Below are 21746 nucleotides of genomic sequence, written 5' to 3' on the forward strand. Positions count from 1 at the left end.
AAATCCGAAGAAGAAGAAGAAGAAGTGTGACGTCGTAGTCCTGCGCCGGCACGTGTACACGTGCTGTTTTCATAGGCAGAGGGGTGTTTTGAGTGTGTGACATATCTGTGTGTTAAGGTCCGGCGTAAAAGTAAAGCAGCAAATATGGGGAAGAAACTTAAGGTCGGAAAGACCCGGAAAGATAAATTCTACCACCTGGCCAAAGAAACAGGTAGAGTACCGGAAAACAACACGAGCTCGAGACTGTCGTGATATTAGCATTAGCAGGCTGAAGCTCCGATCGATATAAAGTTGTGGGTTGCAGACTTTTGGCAATCTTTTAAATCTCCTTTTTTTGTGTAATTTTTAGGTTATCGCTCTCGTTCCTCCTTCAAATTGATCCAGCTTAACCGTAAGTTCCAGTTTCTGCAGAAAGCCCGAGCTCTGGTGGATCTGTGCGCTGCACCTGGAGGGTGGTAAGCATCCCGTCACCAGACATGCCGTCGTGTGTGGTAACAAAAGGAAAAGAAGTAAACCCTCTGGGGGGAAGCTGGCCAGTAGACCACTTTGCAGTCTTTGGTCATTCGCTTCTGTCACATGTGAACGGTCACCAAAGGTCTTTGTTATAACAAGTGGCAGCTGAGTCAGGGACAGAGAGAAGAGAAAAGAGCGACCACGTTGACAGAAGTGTCAGGGGGAGAAAGTCAGTGAAGAGGAGCTGACTGGTGATTGTACAGTTGCAGTTTGTGTAAAGTTGCATTAACTTAGGACCGTGTGTGACCAAGCTTGACCTCCTCTCTAGTGAGCACGACTCTGGCTCACTATAATCACAGACTTTCTTTTGCTGTGATTACAAGATAAAATCCACGAGCCTTACAGAAATGACAATACGGTACAATATGTAATGACGGAAGTGAAAAACGGATAAATGAGTGATTTGTACTATGCAAAATAATTAAAGTTGAATTCAAAATCTCCTTTTCCAGGTTGCAGGTAGCGTCTAAGTTTATGCCTGTTTCAAGTCTGATTATCGGTGAGTACAAATTTCTCCAATGATAAATGGCTCTGTTTCTGTTATGCTTCTAAAGCAGCTGTAATGCGTGTGGCAATACTTCCCCGTAAGAGTGGTTTCTTCTTCTCAGGTGTTGACTTGGTCCCCATTAAACCCATCCCCAACGTGGTGACACTTCAAGAAGACATCACCACTGAGAAATGCAGACAGGTGAGAAAGCTGCTGCTGTTCACAGCATCACTGAAGAAACATAAAATCAGAGATGATATTTCAACAGTAGAGATGTGGACAGCCAACGCTGTGTTTGTGACATGGTTTTAACTGATGAGACACTCTTTCCGTTGTACAGGCTCTCAGAAAGGAGCTTCAGACTTGGAAAGTGGATGTTGTGTTAAACGATGGAGCCCCAAATGTGGGAGCTAACTGGCAGCACGATGCCTTTTCCCAAGGTGAGTCAAGAGAAAAAAACGTCTAGAGATCAGACTGCAGTAAAACAGCATTCGCACAATATGTCCAAAAATTATTTAATTTGGTTGATAAGGATTGTAAGGGGTTCTTTTTTGATACATCCTTACCACTCTTTGATTTTGTGTCTCTGTTGTGCCTAAACTACTTAAGTTCATGTCCATTTTCCACAGTATTTGGTATTTAAATCTAATTTTGAAATCCTCCCTTTTTCACCCACAGCTCACCTGACTCTCATGGCTCTGAAGTTGGCCTGTGAGTTTCTTACCAAAGGAGGCACCTTTGTCACCAAGGTGTTTCGTTCCAAAGACTACCAGCCTCTGCTCTGGATCTTCCAGCAGTTCTTCAAGAAGGTGCAGGCCACCAAACCGCAGGCATCCAGGAATGAGTCTGCTGAGATCTTTGTCATCTGTCAGGGTCGGTGTCATTATTTCATTTGCTTTTTGAAGACAATAAATAATGACCTTAATTTTGACCTTGTTCTTGACTAAACCTCACCTAAACCTCCCCCATTGTCATCATCAGGTTTTGTTGCCCCGGACAAAATCGACAGCAAGTTCTTTGACCCCAAGTATGCATTCAAAGAGGTGGAGGTGCAGGCCAAAACTGTGAAGGAGCTGATCCCTGTAAAGAAGCCAAAGGCATGTATACTGACAAGTGTTTGGTCACAATAAGCATGTCAGATCTGGCTGTGATTGCCTGGTATGAAATTTTTAGCTTTTAAACACTTTGTTTTATTTATCAGTCACAAGGTTTAAGACTTACTTTAAGTCACATTTGAGCCCAGAAATGAACCATCAGTGATGAAGCAGCTCTTCTTCTGTTGCAGGCGGAGGGATATACAGATGGAGATCTGACGCTCTACCACAGTTTCACGGTGACCGATTTTCTGAAAGCTGAGAACCCAGTCGACTTTCTGGGAAAAGCCAGTGAGGTGAGCTTTTTTTTGTTTGTGTGTGTGTTTGGGGGGGGGGGGGACAGTCCTGTTAAGAATAAGAAGAAAACTCGTGCTTTTCTTGCTCTGTCTCATTCAGATCACCTTCAACAATCCTGATCTGGAGTTTCACTCAGCAACCAGCAATGAAATAAAGGAGTGTTGTCGTGACATCAAAGTCCTGGGCCGCAAAGAACTCCGGTGAGCTTTTCCATCTCTCACTCGCCATGTTTGTGCTTTAGTAAGCTGCTGCTACTTTACTGTGCTTGCACATCACATACATCAGATGGTGTGAGAACGTGTTGTAGCATGAAGTGCTGTTAACACGGGCCGTGTTTGCATGTCTTTTCTCACGTTTGCAGCCTGCTGCTGAACTGGAGGTCCAAGCTGAGGAGATACCTAGCTAAGAAACTGAAAGATGAGGCTAAGCAGCTCGACCAGGAGATCAGGTTTAAAAAAAAAAAAAGAAAAAGAAAAGAAAAAGCAATTTAAATATTAAATCTTTGTTAAAGTGTGTCACACATAAATCATCTCTACATTGTTTTTAGCTTAAGCTCGGATGAAGAAAGGAGCGATTCAGAGGAAGAAGCAGGAAAGAAGGAGGATGAAGAGGAGGAGGGTGAGGACAACGAGGAGGAAGAAATGGTGAAAAAGCTGACAGAGCTGAAAGCTGAGGAGGTGGCTGAGCTCAAACGGTATGAACCGCTTTAGTTTTGTGTTTTCGGTGAGATTAAATCCTCATCTTTCCTACTTTGTCTTGATAGGTGCATCTCGCCTAAAGAGAAGCAACACTTTACTTTTAGTTTCACCTCTCTTAGCTTTTACCACGGATGCAGTTGTAGGGGCAAACCAAGAAACTCTCTTGCTGATTTGGCAGGAAGAAGAGGAAACTGCTGAAGGAGCAGCGGAAGCAGAGAGAGAGAGTGGAGCTGAAGATGGATCTACCGGGTGTGTCCATCGCCTCCACTGAGGACTCGTCCTTGTTCTCTCTCGTCTCCATCAAGAAGAAAAAGGTAAACGTCACACGCTGCTTCCCAAAAGCACCAAAACTCAAGATCAGAATACCGCTGAGTTCAAGTACCACGAGCTTTATCACTGAGAAGTGGCTTCATGTTAATTTCTTGGTCCCTCAGGTGCTTGCTGACATATCAAAGGGGGACATGCAGACAGCGGACACTCTGGTAGATGAAGACGATGATTTTCACCTCTCCGATGAAGATGGCGATGATGCAGATAAAATGTCACTGGCATCTGATTTGGATGACGAGGATCTGGAAGAGGTGGAACGGCGACAAAAGGAGCTGGAAAAGAAAGCACCAAAAAAGAAGTAAGAGGCCATTCAGAGCAAAAGCACTCTGAGGTACTGGTGATGTGGTGCCTGGCTCTGTAGGAGTTCTCTTTAGAAAGGTGTTAAGCACTGAATAGCATGTATGCATGTTCAGTGAGTACAAATGATTATTTTTTTTTTTTAGCAGAGTTGGTCTCAAACTAGACTGATTTACTAGAATTGTTATTGTCATTTCACAAGGTTGATGCTTACTGTTTTTCCCTGGAAGCTTAAGTCTGTTTATTTATTTTTTTACCAGAAAGAATGCCCAACCTTTCTAGAAGAGCTTCAAGTTCACGATTCATTTCTGTGGTTTTCAGAGTAAAGTTTACCAACCAAGAGGAGGAGGAGGAGGATGAAGAGCAGGATGGTGGCTTGGTGGTGGAGCTAGAGGGAAAAGATGAGAAGATGGAGCGACAGGCCGACCTGTGGTTCAGCAAGGTATGTGTTTGACTCATAACGCAACATCTAAAGCTCAGGTATTCTTCTGATGCACCTTTCACTGTGTGATGTGGCACCTGCTTCCTACTTTATTGCTGATCTTTCACGGTGCTTTGTGTGTAAATGTGCTGATGTTGTACCCGTAGGGCATCTTCTCTGAGATCGGCCTCGAAGGAGATGCAGAGAGCGAGCTCAAACAGACAGAGTGGCTCCGGACTAAACAGTCAGGTGTGAAGTGTTTCTCCTCCTCGTGTTCATGTCTTCACACTCACACGTTCACATACATGTTATTTTTCACAGCTTTAAATGAAATTGTGTTTGTGAGGGGCTAGTAGCTATCCTTGTATGTATTCTTACTTCTAGGAAAAGGCAAAAAGAGGAAAGCTGAGGAAGACATAGAGGAGGAGGAGGAGGAGCAGCAAGAAGCTGCTCTGCCAGAGGAGGAAAAGGCGGGACCGTCACTGGAAGCTGGAGAGGAGAGTGACAGTGACTCGGATGACAGCAGCGATGATGAAACGTAAAAGCTCATTAAGTGTGGCTCTCTTTAGCCCAGTGTGTTACATAATTAATAAGCTTACTTTGATCGCCTAACTGAAAAGAAATCTGCAATATTTCCAAGTTCTCAAAACTGTTCTTAACAGCAGATGAACTAATGCTAATATACAGGTAACATGTTCATCGGTTTCCTTTTAGGGAGATTACCAGAATGAAGCAGGCCCGGGGGGCTGGTGGAGTATCAGTAGAGGTCGAAGATGACAACGACTTCCAGGTTGTTCCTGTCGAAAGTACCAGTGAGTATGACAGTGAGGTCGTCAGCATCCCCAAACACTTCTTGTCATCATCTAAATGTCACATATAGACATTTCTTTATTTATGCACAGAACAATTGACAGAGCTCATCTTATGGCCTATGTTTGAAGCCCTGCAAAGAAACTATGCTTTTGCCAGGCATCACATAATTCTCCAATCTTCTAAATTGTTTGCTTGTCAGTTTTCGAGTGCTGAAACTCTTCCTCAGTGCATCTTTGCACTCAGTGGTGAACCTTTAGTCTGCCATCTTCAGGAAGAGTCAGTCAGTTTTCATGCTTGGTGAGCGCCCCCTGTTGCACGGTGCTGCGTGCTGGCACCCATCCATTTTGGTGTTGCACCTCTCAACTCTTTTGTAACCTGAAGTATTGCACTGCTGCTGCCACAGCTGGGTTGAAAACTCATTTGAATAACCCGCATGGTTTCCAATAAAAGTGCTCTTAAGTTAAATAACATGCACCATTGCATCTCAGCAATATTTGATATGTCTATATGTCCTATCTCATGCTTTAGAGCTTATATTCTGTTTTTAGCCTGTGTGTGTGTTTGTGTGTGTAACTCTGGATGACTGACTGTTTCTTTAGGTAAGAAAGCTAGAATCCTGAGTCCAGAAGGCCTGGCACTCGGCGCTCAGATCGCTACATCTAAGAAGAGGGCAAGGGACCTGGTGGACAGCTCCTTCCACAGGTGTGTGCTTTGGATCTTTTTTCCATTACAATCCAGAACTAGCAAATGTGCATGGTTGTCATCATAGCAATGCTGCTGAGCGTCCTGTGACACGAACGCTATAACAAAGGTGGATGTCAAAGTGTTGATACACTTGGGAGGGCTGTTCTATATGATGAAATATGTTGGATGACGACATGAAAATATCTGTGGCTTCATGTTACGCGCTATTGTTTGTTTCGTGGTGTCACAAAAAACCCCGTATACGGCAGTATCTTGTTTTTCTCTTCTACCACCTACGCAAGAATCACGTGAAGGAGTGTGGAGAGGGTTTATGGATGAGAAGAAAAGAGCCGTCAGGTGGTCAAAAGAAACCTTAGGCTCAAATGTTAGAACAGGCTTTTCCCTGCAGCACGCCGTGTAATAAATACTCAAGAAGAAAATGGTGGCCGTTACAACTTATGTCTAAAAAAAATATAGTTTTATGTATCGGTCAAAACACTCGACTCCAGGTGCACGACGCCCACACTTCACACAGGTCGAGTTGCCCGAGATTCACAGAATTTACAGAAAATGCGCCGTTTTATGATTTATATCGTTGTCGGGATGAGAAATTGTTATAAGGAGATTTTGGTCAAATGGCACAGCCCTAATACCTGGTGCTCCATCTGTGGCTTTTCGGCAGACTCTGGGACCATGGCGTTGGTTTTTTTTTTTTTGTAGCCATTTCGGGTTTCAAAAAGGGCAGTTTTGATTTTTTTGGAAGGAGACGCTCTCACGACTCGTCGAGTGACGCCACTGACCAGCTAATTGGTGGCACGCACTCTGACGGCGTCACATTTTAGTACCTGCTCGGATTGCTTGGAACCCCAGTCGAGCAGTGGTACCGGGTACTATGACCTAAAACTTTGCTGAGCCAATCCCAATAGGTACTAATCGAAAAGAATCTGCCTTTCAGATTGCTGATTGCATCTAACGATGCATATACTCGGGTTAACATTTGTTTTCGACAAGTAAGGCTTAAACCTGCTGGAATGAGTGAAGATCACGAATAACACCTTGTGTATGCCATTTCAGGTTCGCCACCTCCGACGAGCCGTGGGAAGTACCGGAGTGGTTCCTCGATGATGAACGGAAACACCGGAAGAGGCCGGTGCCGGTCACCAAGGAGATGGTGGAGGAATACAAACAAAAATGGAAGGAGATCAATGCTCGGCCAATCAAACGAGTTGCTGAGGCCAAGGCCAGGAAGAAGAGAAGGGTAAAACACTTGTAGCCTGAGGAGCTTATTGGGAAGTAATCTATGTATTTCCGAATGTATTAATTCCGCCGTTTCTTTTCAAGACGTTGAAAAAAATGGAGCAGGCCAAGAAGAAAGCAGAAGCGGTTGTCAACACAGTGGACATCTCTGAGAGGGAGAAGATGGCTCAGCTGAAGAGGTATGTTGTCACATCTGTGGGGCTGCGAAGACGAAACTGACTGTTTTACCCAGGAGAAAATTTCAATACTGTTTGTGTTTCGTTCAGTATATACAAGAAAGCCGGCTTGGGGAAAGAAAAGAGAGAAGTAACATACGTTGTGAGCAAAAAGGGCGCTGGGAAGAAGGTGAGACGGCCTCCTGGTGTCAAAGGAGTCTTCAAGGTGGTGGACGGGCGCATGAAGAAAGATTTGCGGGGAATGCAGAGAAAGGAACAACACGCTAAAGGAGGCAAAGGAAAGCGCGGAAAGGGACGACAGGCTAAGGGTGGCAAAGGAGGGGTGAAGAGTGGCAAAGGGCGAAAATGAAAATGCATTTGAGTTTCTGCTTTTCGTTATTATTATTCAACTCCCTGGACTTGTGTTATAACTGAGCATTTGTGGAGCTTGGTGAACTAAGATGGTTCAGTTTTGGCTCCTGTATCACAGACAAAATAAACTTGAGTCTCTGTTTTGGAACCTTTGCTGGATTTCTTAAAGACCTGGAGACCTCAGACATGTCTGGATGATATGACATCCAGGTTTTATGTATACGTCTTTGTGAAGATGTAGCTGATTTGCCTTGAACCCCTCAAAGGAAGAGGATTCACTGAACAGCTTAACTGTAAAATGCAATAAAAGTTTATTGATAAATGTTTGTCTCATGTAAATACCAATCTTTGCAATAAAGTTTTTGTTCAGATTGGTTGTTCAAGCATTTTTAAAAAAAAAAAAAACATTTGTCTAATGCAGCCACAGTTATAAAAGTGCAAAAACATCTGTCTTAGACTGCACAGGCCAAGCAGGAAGCAAACACAACCTGATGAACGACCTCTTTTCTATTTCAAAAAGGTGCGAGTACTTCCTGAAGTCTGACCTATCACAGAAACATCTGCTCAGTGTCCTCGGTCATGCTGGATGCTGCAGAAACACTAACGCTGCTGTGACCTAAATAAATAAACTACATTTTTAAAATTTCTATTACCAAATTGTGTGCATCAATGCAAGTGTAAGAAAGCAAATCTGCTCAAGCACTTATTAGGATTTCTAGTACCTGATACTTTATCTGTATTTCAGTTTATGTGTAATTGTAAAAAATGCTCCTGTATGTTTACTTATGAAGTTGCATGTGTGGTTGAGCTGATTTTTAATATCAATACTACGGCTTTACCAAAATGGACTGTTTCCCCCCCCCCCCCAAAACTACATTACCCATGAGCCTTCAAACTTAAATTGGGTCACGCGGTTCAGTAAAGCGGTTCCTTTTGTAGAAAGGTCTGTTATGTTGTTTTGTTCAGTATAGACGGTTTAGTTTTAATATGTGACCCACGCCTCAACCTGTCATATTACCTTAAACGTCACGTTTTATTCAGTGAGTCTAAAGTTGCTTTAAAAATTAGCTTTAAACTTAGCTAACGTTGCTAGCTAAAGTTGTGCACACCTGTGCTTGCTTTCACTGTCAAGGATCTAACTCTGGTTAGCAGCCTGTCTTCTCCCGGCCAGGATGTTCTTTATTGCTTTGTTGTGGAGCCTGTCGCTCACTGCCGTGGGCCAGCAGGAGGACGAGTGGCTCGACCCTTACGATATGCTCAACTACGATGCTAGCACCAAAACGATGAGGAAGCCTACTGAGGTTGGGAGATTGTTTACTCTGACCCAGCTACATTTGACACGGTTCTGATCGCTGTGAAGACGTTGTGTTGTCCAGCTCTGACACTAAGAGTGTGTATTTGCATCGCAGCCAGCAAGCTATGACAACGTGGGCACTAAAAGAAGAGAGTACAATCAGGACTCCAGCCAGACCGAGCTGACGTCCTGCAAAGAGCAAATGGAGGACTTACAGAAACAGGTTGGTGTTTTGAATAAGAAATCAGGCACAATGCATATTCATATTTTCAAAACGTAAGTTTTCCCCCGTTCAAATTGAATGAGTTAATTGAAGGTGTAGAACTGAAAAACAATTTCCAATTTGTCTAACAGTATGGCTCCAGGCTTATTACTTTCTTCTCATTGTTAGCACAATTGTTGACACGTTTTACACTCCTGAGTCAAGCTCTGTGTTCAAGCTTAGAAAACAATTTCATGTACCTTTTTAAACAGAATTGTGTGGAAGGTTTAAGGAGTCTGGAAAGTTTTTTTCTGAGGGACTTTTGAAATGTAGCCTCTAAAAAGAAACTAAAGTATGATCTGAGGATCAGGGATAGGACTAGCAGCACTCTAAGCCTCTCCCTTTCTATTAATTAGAGTCAGACTTACAGATACTGGACCATCAAGAGTATCAGGACATTACCATAGTAAAAGTCAGGCTGTTACTATGGTATCATCACATAGTTTGCCTATCACATTCAGTCACATTTTATGTATACATGTGCACTCACAAGAAACTAATTATACATGATTTGAGTTTTGTTACTACTTCTAGAACAGCCATCAGTGGGTCAGCAACAAGACTCGGGTAGGCTGAGATGTTTAAATGATGGCGAAGTGTGCCAAGAAGATATCCTTCATATCGTTACACCACCACCACCACCAACCTCACCAGTCTTTAAAAGGCAACAGTTGGCTTGTGCTTTCAGAGATGCTCTTCTGCATACCTTGGTTGTAATAAGTGGTTATTTGTTGCAGTCCTATCAGCTCAAAGCAGTTTGGCCATTCTTCTCAGACAAAGACTCCTTCACTGGATATTTTCTCTGTTTCAGATCATTTTCTGTAAACACTAGAGATGGTTGTGTGGGGAAATCTCAGTAGATCAGAAGTGTCTGAAATACTCGAACCAGCCTGTCTGTTACCAACAACCACACCATGTTCAAACTCCCCTTTCTTCTCCATTCAGATGCTCAGTTTGAACTTTAGCAGATGTATTCAAGCAGAAAGGATGTCAGCTGATTACAGTATTGGGATTTTATACTTTGTGTTGAGTGTTTATACAGTGTGGAGTTGCTGGTGACATTGGATATACAGTGACTTGCATTGCCTTAAAACAGGACCACTGGTCTTTCCCATAAACCCTGAAGCTTGGACTGGGAAACAAATGTATTCCGTGCAGGCGCTTCAGATATTCTGCTTTTCCTTCATTCAGAATGAAGATCAAAAGAAGACGATCAAGCTCATCTCACAACAGCCAACATGCAGTCCAGTGTTCAAGCGATTTCTGAGCAGACTGTTGAAGGAAATACAAAGAGTGGGTGTGGTAGGTGGTCATCTCATGTTTTATGGTGAATTATGAGATTTTAGTTGAACATATTGTGCCATAATTTTTATTCTCTGGTTCAGTAATTGGCCAAGTGTCATAAATATTGCAATTTTAAGACACTTGCTCTAATTTCTCCCCAGCCCAGTGATTCCACAGATGTCTTTTATGATGCCAAAGTCAAACTGTCCAAACAAGCCATGACAGAGATCCAGACACTTCTGGAGGGTGAAGACAGATGGAGAACAGGCGCCCTGGACAATGCCATTAGTCAGATACTCGTGGACCTTAAACCGCATGATTATGAGGCCTGGAAGTGGCGATTTGAAGACACCTTTGGGGTGGAGCTGGACACAGTATTAAAAGTAAGTTTTTAGTAGTTTTTACCTCTGGTCTCCTTCTATTCTGACTCGTCTTAATGCTTCTGCTGTGCTTTAATGGTTTCTATTTTCTGTAACCACTCAAACTGTACTCTGCTCTCTCCTCCAGATCGGGTCATTTATCCTGATTATAGTAGCCATTATCAGCACCGAACTGTGGACAACGATCTCCTGGTTTGTGCAGTTCCGACGACTGTTTGCCGTCTGCTTCTTCGTTAGTATTATCTGGAACTGGTTCTACCTGTACAAGGTAAATAGGAGCTCCTGCAGTTTTCAGTGGTTTCAGTTTAGCTGTAATTCAGTGCTTTGATTGTAAAATACAATGTTTTTAATAAATATGTATATTTTGTTCAGATTGCCTTTGCTGAGCATCAAAATAATATAGTGAAGATGGAGGGCTTTAATGCAAAATGCACTGGGGTGAAGAAAATTGACTGGAGTGACAGTTTGAAAGGTATGCAATCACCAAGCACGAACAGTCACGGCATTCTGTGAAAACCTCCTGGATCTAAAATATTAACTGGCTGAGAAAAACATTCCTTTTTAGAGCGTATTAAATATTTTTTAGAGCGTATTAAATATTTTTTAGAGTGTATTAAATATCATTTTGAAATACGTTTCACTGCACAGCCATGAGATGGAGAGGAATTTAAGTCCCTGTGGAGTCATTGTGCAAACTCTGAAGTCTCAGCTGCTTTAACAGTTTTAGACTCCAGCATTGCTGTTTTGCATATATTAAGCGTATTTGGCTCATAACGTCTGCCTAAGCTTGGACCTGTATTTGGTATCCTGCAGAGTGGTTTAGAAGCACCTGGACTCTTCAAGATGACCCTTGTAAGAGATACTATGAAGTTCTTATGGTTAATCCCATCCTGTTGGTACCTCCAACCAAGGTAGGCCACTCTTTGGAATGTCTGTTAAGGGTTATTGAGGTTTTGCGGACACATCACCACTAAACACGTGGTTTTAATTTGGCTGCCATTTTGGAAATGTGACAAACATGTTGACAGCGTAGAAGTGAGCAAATAAGTTGCCAGTCACACACTGCCCACGACCATACGACAACCTCCAGTTGTGAAGTAAAAAGTACAAATTTTGAAATTGCATTTTGAAACATCTTGGCTGCAGCACTGAAGCACAACTTTTGCTTCCATTTCCAGTTTGTGTCACACTTTTTCAAGTTGTGCAACTGCTCAGCTATTAGTTGGCAAGTTGTTGCAGACAAACGTCAAAAATTACAGCCACTGTGGCAAAAACCAAAGTTGTCACCAGGAGGATTTTGGTACAGCACCTTCTTTACAACGATTTTACCCAGCAACCAGTCTACCTTGTTCTAACTGCTATATATTTTTACCATGCCAAGTTTTCCCAAACTGTGTTCCTTGGTATGTGCTTGGACTTTGTTATGACCTAGACATCCTTCCCTTTTTAGGCAATCTCCGTTACCATTACGACCTTCATCACAGAGCCACTGAAGCACTTCGGACAGGGAATCAGTGAATTTCTTCGAGCGCTCCTCAAAGATCTACCAGTTACCCTGCAGATTCCAGTCCTGCTCACTATCGTGATCGCCGTTGTGGTACAAATTGTCCCCTTTTTCACATTAATTCACATTATGGAGCTTGCTTTGTATACACAGCATTATTCGCATTAATAAAGCAATACATTGTATGTCTTTGCTTTGTATATATAAATATATGTTTGACTCTTCTACAGGTGTTCATGTATGGAAGTGTGCAAGCAGCCTTCCAGCATGGCATCATGGCACCTCTACGCCGCCCTCGAAGGGATCCACCACCACCAGAGCTGGAACAACCGCAAGCGCAACCTCGCCTCAGGATCAAGGACCGCGATCATTTTGCAGGAGGGGATGCACCTCAACAGCAACATGCCCTAAGGTACAGAGCTGATGAAGCCAGATTAAACAGGAATGACTTGCATCAGAGGAGACCCAACAGGCAGTGGGTCGAGACTCTAGGAACTGCTGAGGATGAGCCGGATGCTGAGCGGGCCAAGGAAGTTCCTGAGGCAGACCAGAATCCGTCTGTTGAGCCAGATTCAGAAAACCAGCAGGGAGCAGAAGAACGGCCACCAGCAGCAAAGGATAACAGCGCTGGTGCAAACAAAGCCAAATCGGAGCCAAAAGCTGCTCGGTCAGATTCGTCTGAGTCGAAGAATAAAACTTCAAAAGGGAATGAGAACCTTTCTCAAGATCAACCAGACAGAGATGTTGCACTGCTCACACCTGAGCTCCCAGAAGTGCAGCCTGTTGATGCGGTGAGCCCCCCCTTTTTTTATTTAGATTTTTGTTTATATTCATTAGGGCTGCCACAAACGATTATTTTGATAGTCGACTAGTCACCGATTATTTTTGCGATTAGTCGACTAATCAGATCATGCATCCATTAAACATAAAATGTACAGCTTATTGCACCAGCACGCGTCTGCTCTTATATAACTATCATTAGCTTACAGCTTTAAGTGTTTAAGGTGCTAACTAAAAATAAAGACAAGAGGATAGTTTATTAAATTTAAATGAAATTTGCAGATTGTTTCGGTGAAGTTTAATAAACACAGCCGTCTGCTCCTTGCTATCTAAAATTAGAGATGGACCGATCCGATATTACGTATCGGTATCGGTCCGATACTGACGTAAATTACTGGATCGGATATCGGCGAGAAATAAAAAATGTAATCCGATCCATTAAATATCAAAAAAGCACCTCACAAAACTTGCGACACGGCAACTCGGCTCATAACCGTAGCACATCGGAGCAGTGTGCTCACGTGATAGAGCGGCTGTGTGTATTTGTAGCCTCGCTAGCAAACCAGCATTTCATCTCCGAGGAAGTTATCCCAGAGAGAAGTAAAGCAAGTGTGTAAGTTCATCTCTGAATGTTTGTAAAGCGTTCCCACGTTAAGCTTAACAACCGATATATGGAGCGACTGCCTCTCTCTCTCCCTCTCCTGCTGCTACTTCAATCATGAAACTGCTTTATGATCAGCTGATCGGCTTTTCTGTCGCGAGTCCGTCTCTCTTTTTTTGTTTTTGGCCCACTTTGCACCAGAAAGAGGAAACCAGCGGCGGAACAACAGCAGCACGTTTAAGCTTGATAAGCTGTTGTTAGAATTTATTTAATATTACTTTCTAGACCAGGATCCTTTTCTACGTAGCTGACAGCTGGTAACTGTGCAGGGGCGGATCTAGCAAAGTTTAGCCAGGGGGGCCGATAGGCATAGCTGGACTGGCCATCGGGCATACCGGGCATTTGCCCACTGGGTCGATGGTGATTTTTCGTTTTTATGGGCCAATGGGTTTTTTTTTTTTTTCCTTTTTTTTTTCGTAACGGTACAAACACTGAAAGGTGGTGGACTGGCCAGATGCTGGGAGATGTGTAAAAATAACTCAATTGTTTGGTAGTGGCTATTGCGGAGCTTTCACAAATTGAGTAACATTAGCAAGTGGTGGAGGCCAACAGGTGCAACATGCTGGCAGGTGGATGACGGAAAGGTGAGGCAGGAGGAGCAGACCCCCGAGGCGGCCGCCGGTCCGAGTGTCAGGTGAACTGAACTTCAGGTGAGAACTTATGACCTGCAGTCTATCTGGGTCAGATATAAACCAAGTTTAGGTGTAGTTCATTTTCGTTATGCTGACTTTTTACAGTCAGTTACAATAACTCGTACTGCGTACTAGCTAGCATGACGGAGTTTATATACAGCTGGGCGGGTGCTATGATGTCACCAATGTTGAAATTTATTTTATTCATAAGGTTAATTAGTTTCCAACCGTCCCAGAAAAAATGGAATCGTCTCATATTCAGAGAAAATATTCGTGTTGAGCTGAAAAGGAACGCGATTTGTCCCGTACTTCAGCTAGAATGAAAAAGACACAAAGCTGGAGTTATTCTGCAGCTGTTTCTTCTTCTCTCATTCTCTCTCCCTCTCTCCCCTGTTGTTGTTTCAATCATGAAACTGATCAATGATCAGCTGATCGTCTCTCTTGTTTGTTTATCGCCCACTTTGTGCCAGAAAGAAGAAACCAGCGGATGTCAGGCTAAACAACAGCAGCACGTTTAAGCTTGATCAGCTGTTGTTAGAATTTATTTAATATTAATTTCTAGTATCAGCTGATGTTTGCTGGAGCCACAGCTGTAAAGCTGCTGGTCATGATGTCGGTTTGGATATGTGGTGAGAGGGAAACATGAAGATGAAACCAGGAGATGTCCTTACTGAATCATCAGAGCTGAACAGGTGATGGAGAAGCAGGTTTACCTTTTAGGTGACATGAATGAGTTGAAGTTATGAACTGTTTCTGAGAGACAACTAACACCAGGATCCTTTTCTAAGTAGCTGACAGCTGACAGTAGCTGACAGCCCTGTGCAGGGGCGGATCTAGCAAAGTGTTGCCAGGGGGGCCGATAGGGCATTAACAGGGAAAGGGGGGACAAAGACATACTTTTCTTTCTTATTCTCATTTAAAATGCTTTTATTAAATAATTATCTGAATCTTACAACAAACTTTTTCATCTGATGTAAAATGTATAGAAATCCATTATTGTACATAGTAATTTTTTTTCAGGGTCCCATCATAATTTCTTCAGAAATAAGTACTGTATATGATGCCAGTATTTTCCCACATTTTCTAGATTTTGTACCAGTACTGTGTGTAAAATGCCATCAAAAAGTCAATTAAGTTTTATTCTTTCTCACCTGTCTTTCTGTCTCCTTTCACTTTTTAAAGGCTGCCATGTTAGAAAAAATATTTTTCCCTGCCATGCTGTTTATTGATGTGGTAAATGAATAGTTTATGAAAATATATTTAAATCTGTCATTTATTATTTTTAATATTCAGTAATGATCATGTCTCACCTCTAGTCATCTCTGTCTTAATTTCAGGTTTCCACCATGTGTTGTAGATAGTTCAGGAGGTTAACTCGACCAAGCAGTCTTTGGGTTTCGGCTAAGTACTGTTTAGAATACCAGAATAGGGAGGATGGTGTAGTTTATTAGATTGATACATATATACCAACAGGACAGCATACATCACTGTGACAACAGCGTTTGTTTTCATTCAAAGGCTTTATGGTTTTTCTTATAATACCTGGTGGGCCGGTCTCTAGTCAAAATGCCCGGGCTGATTTTTCGTCCCAGTCCAGCCCTGCCGATAGGGCATGAACAGGGAAAAGGGGGCACAAAGACATACTTTTCTTTCTTATTCTCATTTAAAATGTCTAGCTTTTGATAAATAATTTTCTGAATCTTACACCCAAAGTTTTAATCTGATGTAAAATGTATAGAAGTCCATTACTGTATATAGTAACTGTTAAGTCTAATATACCCTAGTAAGCTATAGTACTTTTTCCTTTGGGAAGGTACCATCTGTGCAGTCTGCAATTGTGTTGAAGAAAGATGTTGAATCTATTTAATTATTCTTGAAAAATAATTTATTTCTGTGCATTTTCTTTTTCACCCTGCATCAAATTACAGTTGATTACATCGATTAAGCATCATGAGGTGGGGGGTTTCCTATTTTTTTTGCTGGGAGTTTGCAACCCTATTAGTTAGGTTGCTTAATATTTCTGCTAAGTACTCTTTAAAATACCAGAATAGGGAGGATGGAGCAGGTTTAAGTTTATTAGATTGATCAGTGTTGCTGACCTATGAAATATTTTGGGTGCAGTGTATTTTTTACATACAGGTATAACAGAATAGCTTTAGTGCAGGGCTCTAGACTAACTTTAAAAATTTAGGCGTACCGGCACAAAAGTTAGGCGCACTCAAATTTTTCAACCGCATTGCTTAACACCGCAGTTTTACATGTGCACTTTCTTTGGGGGGGAAGTCCATACAGACAATATTCATTTCTAAATTATTAACTAACAAACTTGTGCTTAAATTGCTTTGTCAATATTGTAGAAAATGTTAAACTTAATCATCATCTTGGCTCCTCTGACGACCTGTTTGCTGCTGCCTGCTGCTGAAAGGCAGTGGGGAGAGGGGACACTTGGGCAGTGCATTTATTGCAGCATATAATGTGTTTTCTGGATACACTGCTGTTTTTTCAGCATTCAAAGATTGATGGCACCGTGTCTATGGCTATGAATTTCAGAAGGATCAGCCTTAAGCCTTAACTTAACACAAAAGTTATCAATAGTTCTTTTCATCTCTTCTTATTACCCACAGCTACATCCACTTCTGTCAGGCCTAGGCTGCTCACTAGGGCTGGGTATCATCACTGATTTCTATAATCCATTCGATTCCGGTTCTCAAAGTCCTGATTCGATTCAATTTAGCCTCAGACAGTCAGAAATATTATAATTCTGATCATTTATCAGCGCTGATACACATGAGACTTCATCAGAATTGTGAACATCACAGCAGATGCCTTTGTGTCAAAGTAACTGAGAATAAAACACAGAAAAACATGAAGGAGATTTTCCTGGTCTGGGTTTTATAGCAGATAACCTTAAAAATATTCTGCAATATTCTGCAATTTTGCATAATTTTAAGAAGTTTAAATTTCTTCAGTATTGAACAGCAGAAATTAGGCTTTCTTGTCCGAGGTCATTTAAGTGAAAAAAAGAAAAAGAGAAGAAAAAGACAGCGGCCGACAGCGCTGTAAACAACAGTAGACTGGTGGGTAATAAGCCAATGAATAATGCAGAAAACAGATTTGAGACGGGAAACTGTTCTTGAAGTACAGAGAGGGAGAGAGAGAGGGAGGGAGCTGTGCATGAAGTGTGATTTTTATCATGGTGGAAGCAAAACAGCAAAACTCAGAGGGAATTCATGACGACATTGATCACATGTGAAGCGTAGTTTGCTGCTTCTTTTGCTGCTGGCTTGGTGAATTTTGGTTGGAGAGACAAAACCTGCAGCTCAGAATCAGCGCAAAAAAGACGGAAACACAGCGCCGACCCGACGCATCAGAATCGCTGAGCTCCGACAGCGTGTCCGTGTTCGGGCCGTGGGGTGAGAAAGCCGAGAAAGACAAAGCTGATTCTGATGCGTCGGGTCCGCTCTGTGTTTACGTCTTTGTGTGGAATCCGTTAATGAATTGATATCGCTTTATTCAAGCTACTCACCTCTCTCTTCCACCTGCACTTTCAACTGGACCACGGCCAATCAGAGAGGTCCCGCCCCTGACTATCTCTGATTGGTTTAGTCCATGATAGGGGCATAATGTGTGTCTGTTGTTGACCACACGGAGTTGCAGAGATTTTTTTTTTTTTTTTTTTTTTTTTTTTTTGTTACCCGAAAATATTTGGTCGCACCGGTGCGACCAAATATTTTTTTTTTTAGTCGCACTGAAAAATTGGGTCTCTAGAGCCCTGCTTTAGTGTTGTTGTTTATTTAAACTTGAGTATTGTTGAGAGATTTATTCTAAATGACACTTCTTCAGCTGAGAGTCTAAGAGTGAAGAGAGACACACTGTAGATCTTTACTTGCAAGGGCGGTCACAGAACGCTCACAACAGAGTGGGGGCCCTGTGATGCGCGCTCCGTTACCGCTCTGGTCTTTATTTATATACAAAGCAATACAACAGTGAATACGTCTATTCATAGGCAGAGGAATGTTAGTGCGTAGGGAGTGAAGATAAGAGTGGTTCAGGTGTATGTGTGTGTGTTGTGAGATTCAGAAGGACGCAGCCCCTCTTCTTGTTAGGGAGCGCAGATAAAAGTGTCCAGCTCTCCTCTTCCTGCTTGTTCAGCTATTATCGCTATGAGAAAGAATTTATAAAACAGTCTTGTAGTGGACAACAGTCTAAGTCATCAAAAGGTCAACATACAGTATTCTATCATATGCAAACTTATATCATTAAAAGCTTATACTGACTGCTAAGTATAATTTTCCATTGACAAGTATGAACTTATACAAAATGCAGCAAGATATTAAAAAAACAGTTTTATTGATTAAAAAACACACTATATCGGATTCATATCGGTATCGGCAGATATCCAAATTTATGATATCGGTATCGGACATAAAAAAGTGGTATCGTGCCATCTCTATCTAAAATATAACAGGACACCGGAGTATATTCTCGAGCATCTCACACTTCTGATAATCAGTTGTCTGCTTGACGTTTATTCGGCTGTGTAAAAACTATAACTTTAATCTCAGCCAAACCGATTTACTCAGGAACAAATAAAATACTGAAAAAAGCCAAACAATAACATTTTAAGTTATCTAAGTGACTTATACATCATGTTTAACCTGAGTAGCGAAAGACGGTGGTGGGTTTGAAAACGATTTGCCAGGAGTCCGGTGTTCTCACCGGCTCTAGTGAGCCTTGAACCCCGCTTAGCTATCGAGCTGGTGGGTAACAGACGTCTCCGAAGACGTCGGAGCGCTTTTGAAAATATGTGGTGTCTTGATAAACTGAGCAGATATTTGAGGTTAACACAGCTACATTCTCGCCTGAAAATATGTTAAACGTTTATTTTGTGACCCAGAAAGAATAATAAGAGTAATATTAAAACTAACTAGCTGCCGCCATTGTTGGAAACTGAGCAGGGCCGCGCTATGAATTCTGGGACACAGTTTCTTCTTCTTCAGGTTTTAACGGCAGCTGGCATCCTTGTACATGCAGTGCTGCCATCTTCTGTTTCAGTCCGTTATTACACTCTTAAATCCTACTACTTATTCCTGCGTCTTTGGGATCTTACAAAGCTTCAAACGACGCGTTGACTATTAAATTAGTCATCCACGATTTTGATAGTCGACATAATGGTGACTAGTCGACTAATCGTGGCAGCTCTAATATTCATCCAACCAAATTAGACACACAACAGTGGTTTTTAACGGAGACTAATGTTGTTCTTATTTTTTTAATGCACTCATGGACGGGAAGGTGACTATTCACATGCAACATAAATTGGTAACAAAGTATTTAATGACATTAACATTTCATTTTTCCTGCATTTTTGTCTGTTGTTGTTGTTGTTGTTGTTGTTGTTGTTGTTGTGTGTTTTTTTTTTTTTTTTTTATACCTGCTGAGTTTGTCTTAGTTTTGTTAATGTAGAGCCAGTAATGCGTTATCATTACTGCTTTTTTTCTGCTTTGTATATGTTAGATTGCTGTTGCTACCACACCACTGACGTTTGTTCAACAACAGTGGATTTCAACCCTGGTGAGCTTGATGGAGCTCACTCAGTATGCGCAGCAATAAAGTGCATGTCAGCGACTGTATCTTGATTACATCGTTTTGGTTTTGTCATTTGAGGACGTTTTGCAGCAAATAATTAGTGGCTTCATAGTTGTATAGTTTACACATTTGCAAGTTCCCTGGTTTGATCCCAGGAGGAGACAGCTGATGGGTAAACAGCTGTATCAAATTAAGCATGGAGCTACCCGCTGTGGTAACTAAAATGATAACTTTGAACTCCAAATGTGTTTAACGTTTTGTGATTATTATTATCTTTATGTAGTTGAAAATCTCTTAATGGCTAAATTTTAAACTTTGTTTTATGAGTGTATTATTTGCTGCTAAAAGCTACTTTTTAATATGTAATTAATTTGTAATGCATTTCTGTTCTGTTTCTCTGCAGCACCCGGAAGCCTCACTTGAAGACTCCTCACTGCCACGCTCTGAAAATTTTAAAGCTCCCGTCCAGGAGACTAGTCCAGCGGTGGATTAGATGGTGCTCAGTCATCTTTTGGTGGAAATAATTAATACATCTGACTGACAGATGTACAGATGGTGTTAAAGTGAATTAACAGGATGATGGGATTACCACCACGCAGTGTGGTTGTTTGCTGCTGTGCGGTCACCTGTATGTGGCTATCCATGAGGGACAACTGCTTGGGATAATTGTGTTTTGCTGGTGAATTCTGATTTCCCACTGGCAAAACGTTTGGGAAATCATGCAGCACCAGGCTGGAACAGTGTTGTTTACTCAGTTTGGTGTTCCTGTGTGCTTTTTGGTGTCTTTGGAATCGTTGTTAAAATTGGAACTATATTTGGCGAGCTGTATAATAAGTCGGTGCTGCAAATTAAAAAAGATGTTTTGAATTTTTAACTAGAGCCTGACTGAGGACACATTTTTGGAACTGTTGGGGACTTTTAAGGAATGAAAAGTTCTGAATACGTAGAAATAAATACACTATTACTAATGTTGTTTGTCACTGGGCTGTAAGATATTTTTATGTTTATTCTTTTGAAGAAATGCTACCACACATTTTGGTTTTGCTAGATATCATTGATGAACAGTGATGGGAATAACGGCGTTACAAGTAACAGCGTTACTTTTTTCAGTGACGAGTAATCTAACTAATTACTATCCTATCGTTACAACGCCGTTACTGTTACTAACAAGAAAATGCCGTGCGGTCACATTACTATTTTTCAACAAACAGACGGTTGAAGCTGTCTTCAGCTTACCGCATCTTATATCAGTTGCACGGAAGTAGTTCTTAAGTAATCTGTGCGCTACAGCTTTGAGCAGCTGCGCGCGCTCCCGTGGGCGGCAATCACTTTGCAGCTGACGATCACTTTTTGGCACAACACCTGGAGCTCAGGGGGCAAAACAATCACATGAGTGCCGCTGTTTGACTGAGGAAGAATAAAGTAGTCGTGGTAAGCCAATCACATGACCACTTTAAGATGACAAAGCAACAAGGTGATATATACCAGTTTATAAATTGTGTTGATAGGCCACATAAAACCAGAGTCATGATAAACAATATATACGCGCCGTTTTTACTGAATCATTTCGCCATGTTTACTGTCTAAGGACAGCGCTAGCAAGCACTCTCTGCTTATGACCAAAAAATAAAAACAAACAAATAAAAAATCCACCCCTTTCATGTTGGTGGAAGAATGCACCATGTCGACCAATCAAAAAATTATATGGCAACATGACATTTGGTTGTCTAGGAAGAGGGGGAAGTTTTAGGAGTGACGGTGAGAGAGAGAGAGAGAGGGAGAGAAAGAAAGCAGAAAAAGAGAGCGAGATTTGTGACGTTTAGCGTGTTTGGAGTGTGTAGTTAATGTGTTGTCTTGTGTAGTTAGTGTGTAGTGTTGTGGATAGTTTTGTGTTGTGTGTCAGAACAATGAGGCGACTGCTGTCTCCAGGTAGAAACAGGAG

The 21746-nt window shown here is 41.8% G+C and overlaps 2 protein-coding genes across 5 annotated transcripts; both read left to right on the top strand.

Annotated features, from left to right (window-relative positions):
- ftsj3 (FtsJ RNA 2'-O-methyltransferase 3) lies at positions 1 to 7789 on the top strand. Its single transcript, XM_031745226.2, has 21 exons — positions 1 to 211; positions 350 to 455; positions 966 to 1012; positions 1122 to 1201; positions 1341 to 1440; positions 1679 to 1873; positions 1982 to 2097; positions 2286 to 2390; positions 2491 to 2591; positions 2753 to 2839; positions 2939 to 3085; positions 3268 to 3403; positions 3524 to 3717; positions 4038 to 4158; positions 4305 to 4386; positions 4522 to 4675; positions 4852 to 4949; positions 5550 to 5652; positions 6709 to 6892; positions 6976 to 7070; positions 7158 to 7789. Exons 1-21 carry the CDS (start codon positions 145 to 147, stop codon positions 7414 to 7416), a joined length of 2577 nt encoding a protein of 858 aa, XP_031601086.1. The 5' UTR covers positions 1 to 144; the 3' UTR covers positions 7417 to 7789.
- A 526-nt stretch (positions 7790 to 8315) lies between these two features.
- On the top strand, positions 8316 to 20772 carry LOC116324549 (chloride channel CLIC-like 1). 4 transcript variants are annotated; one of them, XM_031745194.2, is made up of 13 exons: positions 8316 to 8458; positions 8551 to 8719; positions 8828 to 8935; positions 10166 to 10276; positions 10420 to 10641; positions 10766 to 10906; positions 11011 to 11110; positions 11452 to 11549; positions 12089 to 12235; positions 12373 to 12933; positions 19511 to 19537; positions 19733 to 19789; positions 20208 to 20772. In XM_031745194.2, exons 2-13 carry the CDS (start codon positions 8591 to 8593, stop codon positions 20295 to 20297), a joined length of 1791 nt encoding a protein of 596 aa, XP_031601054.1. In that variant the 5' UTR covers positions 8316 to 8458; positions 8551 to 8590; the 3' UTR covers positions 20298 to 20772. The 4 variants fall into 4 exon arrangements, with proteins under 4 accessions (XP_031601054.1, XP_031601045.1, XP_031601064.1 ...); XM_031745185.2 differs by having other exon boundaries at positions 8316 to 8719; XM_031745204.2 differs by lacking the exon at positions 19511 to 19537 and having other exon boundaries at positions 8316 to 8719.
- The last annotated feature ends 974 nt before the right edge of the window (positions 20773 to 21746 follow it).

Source organism: Oreochromis aureus, linkage group 23, assembly GCF_013358895.1.
Source record: "Oreochromis aureus strain Israel breed Guangdong linkage group 23, ZZ_aureus, whole genome shotgun sequence".
NCBI classification, from domain to species: Eukaryota; Metazoa; Chordata; class Actinopteri; order Cichliformes; family Cichlidae; genus Oreochromis; species Oreochromis aureus.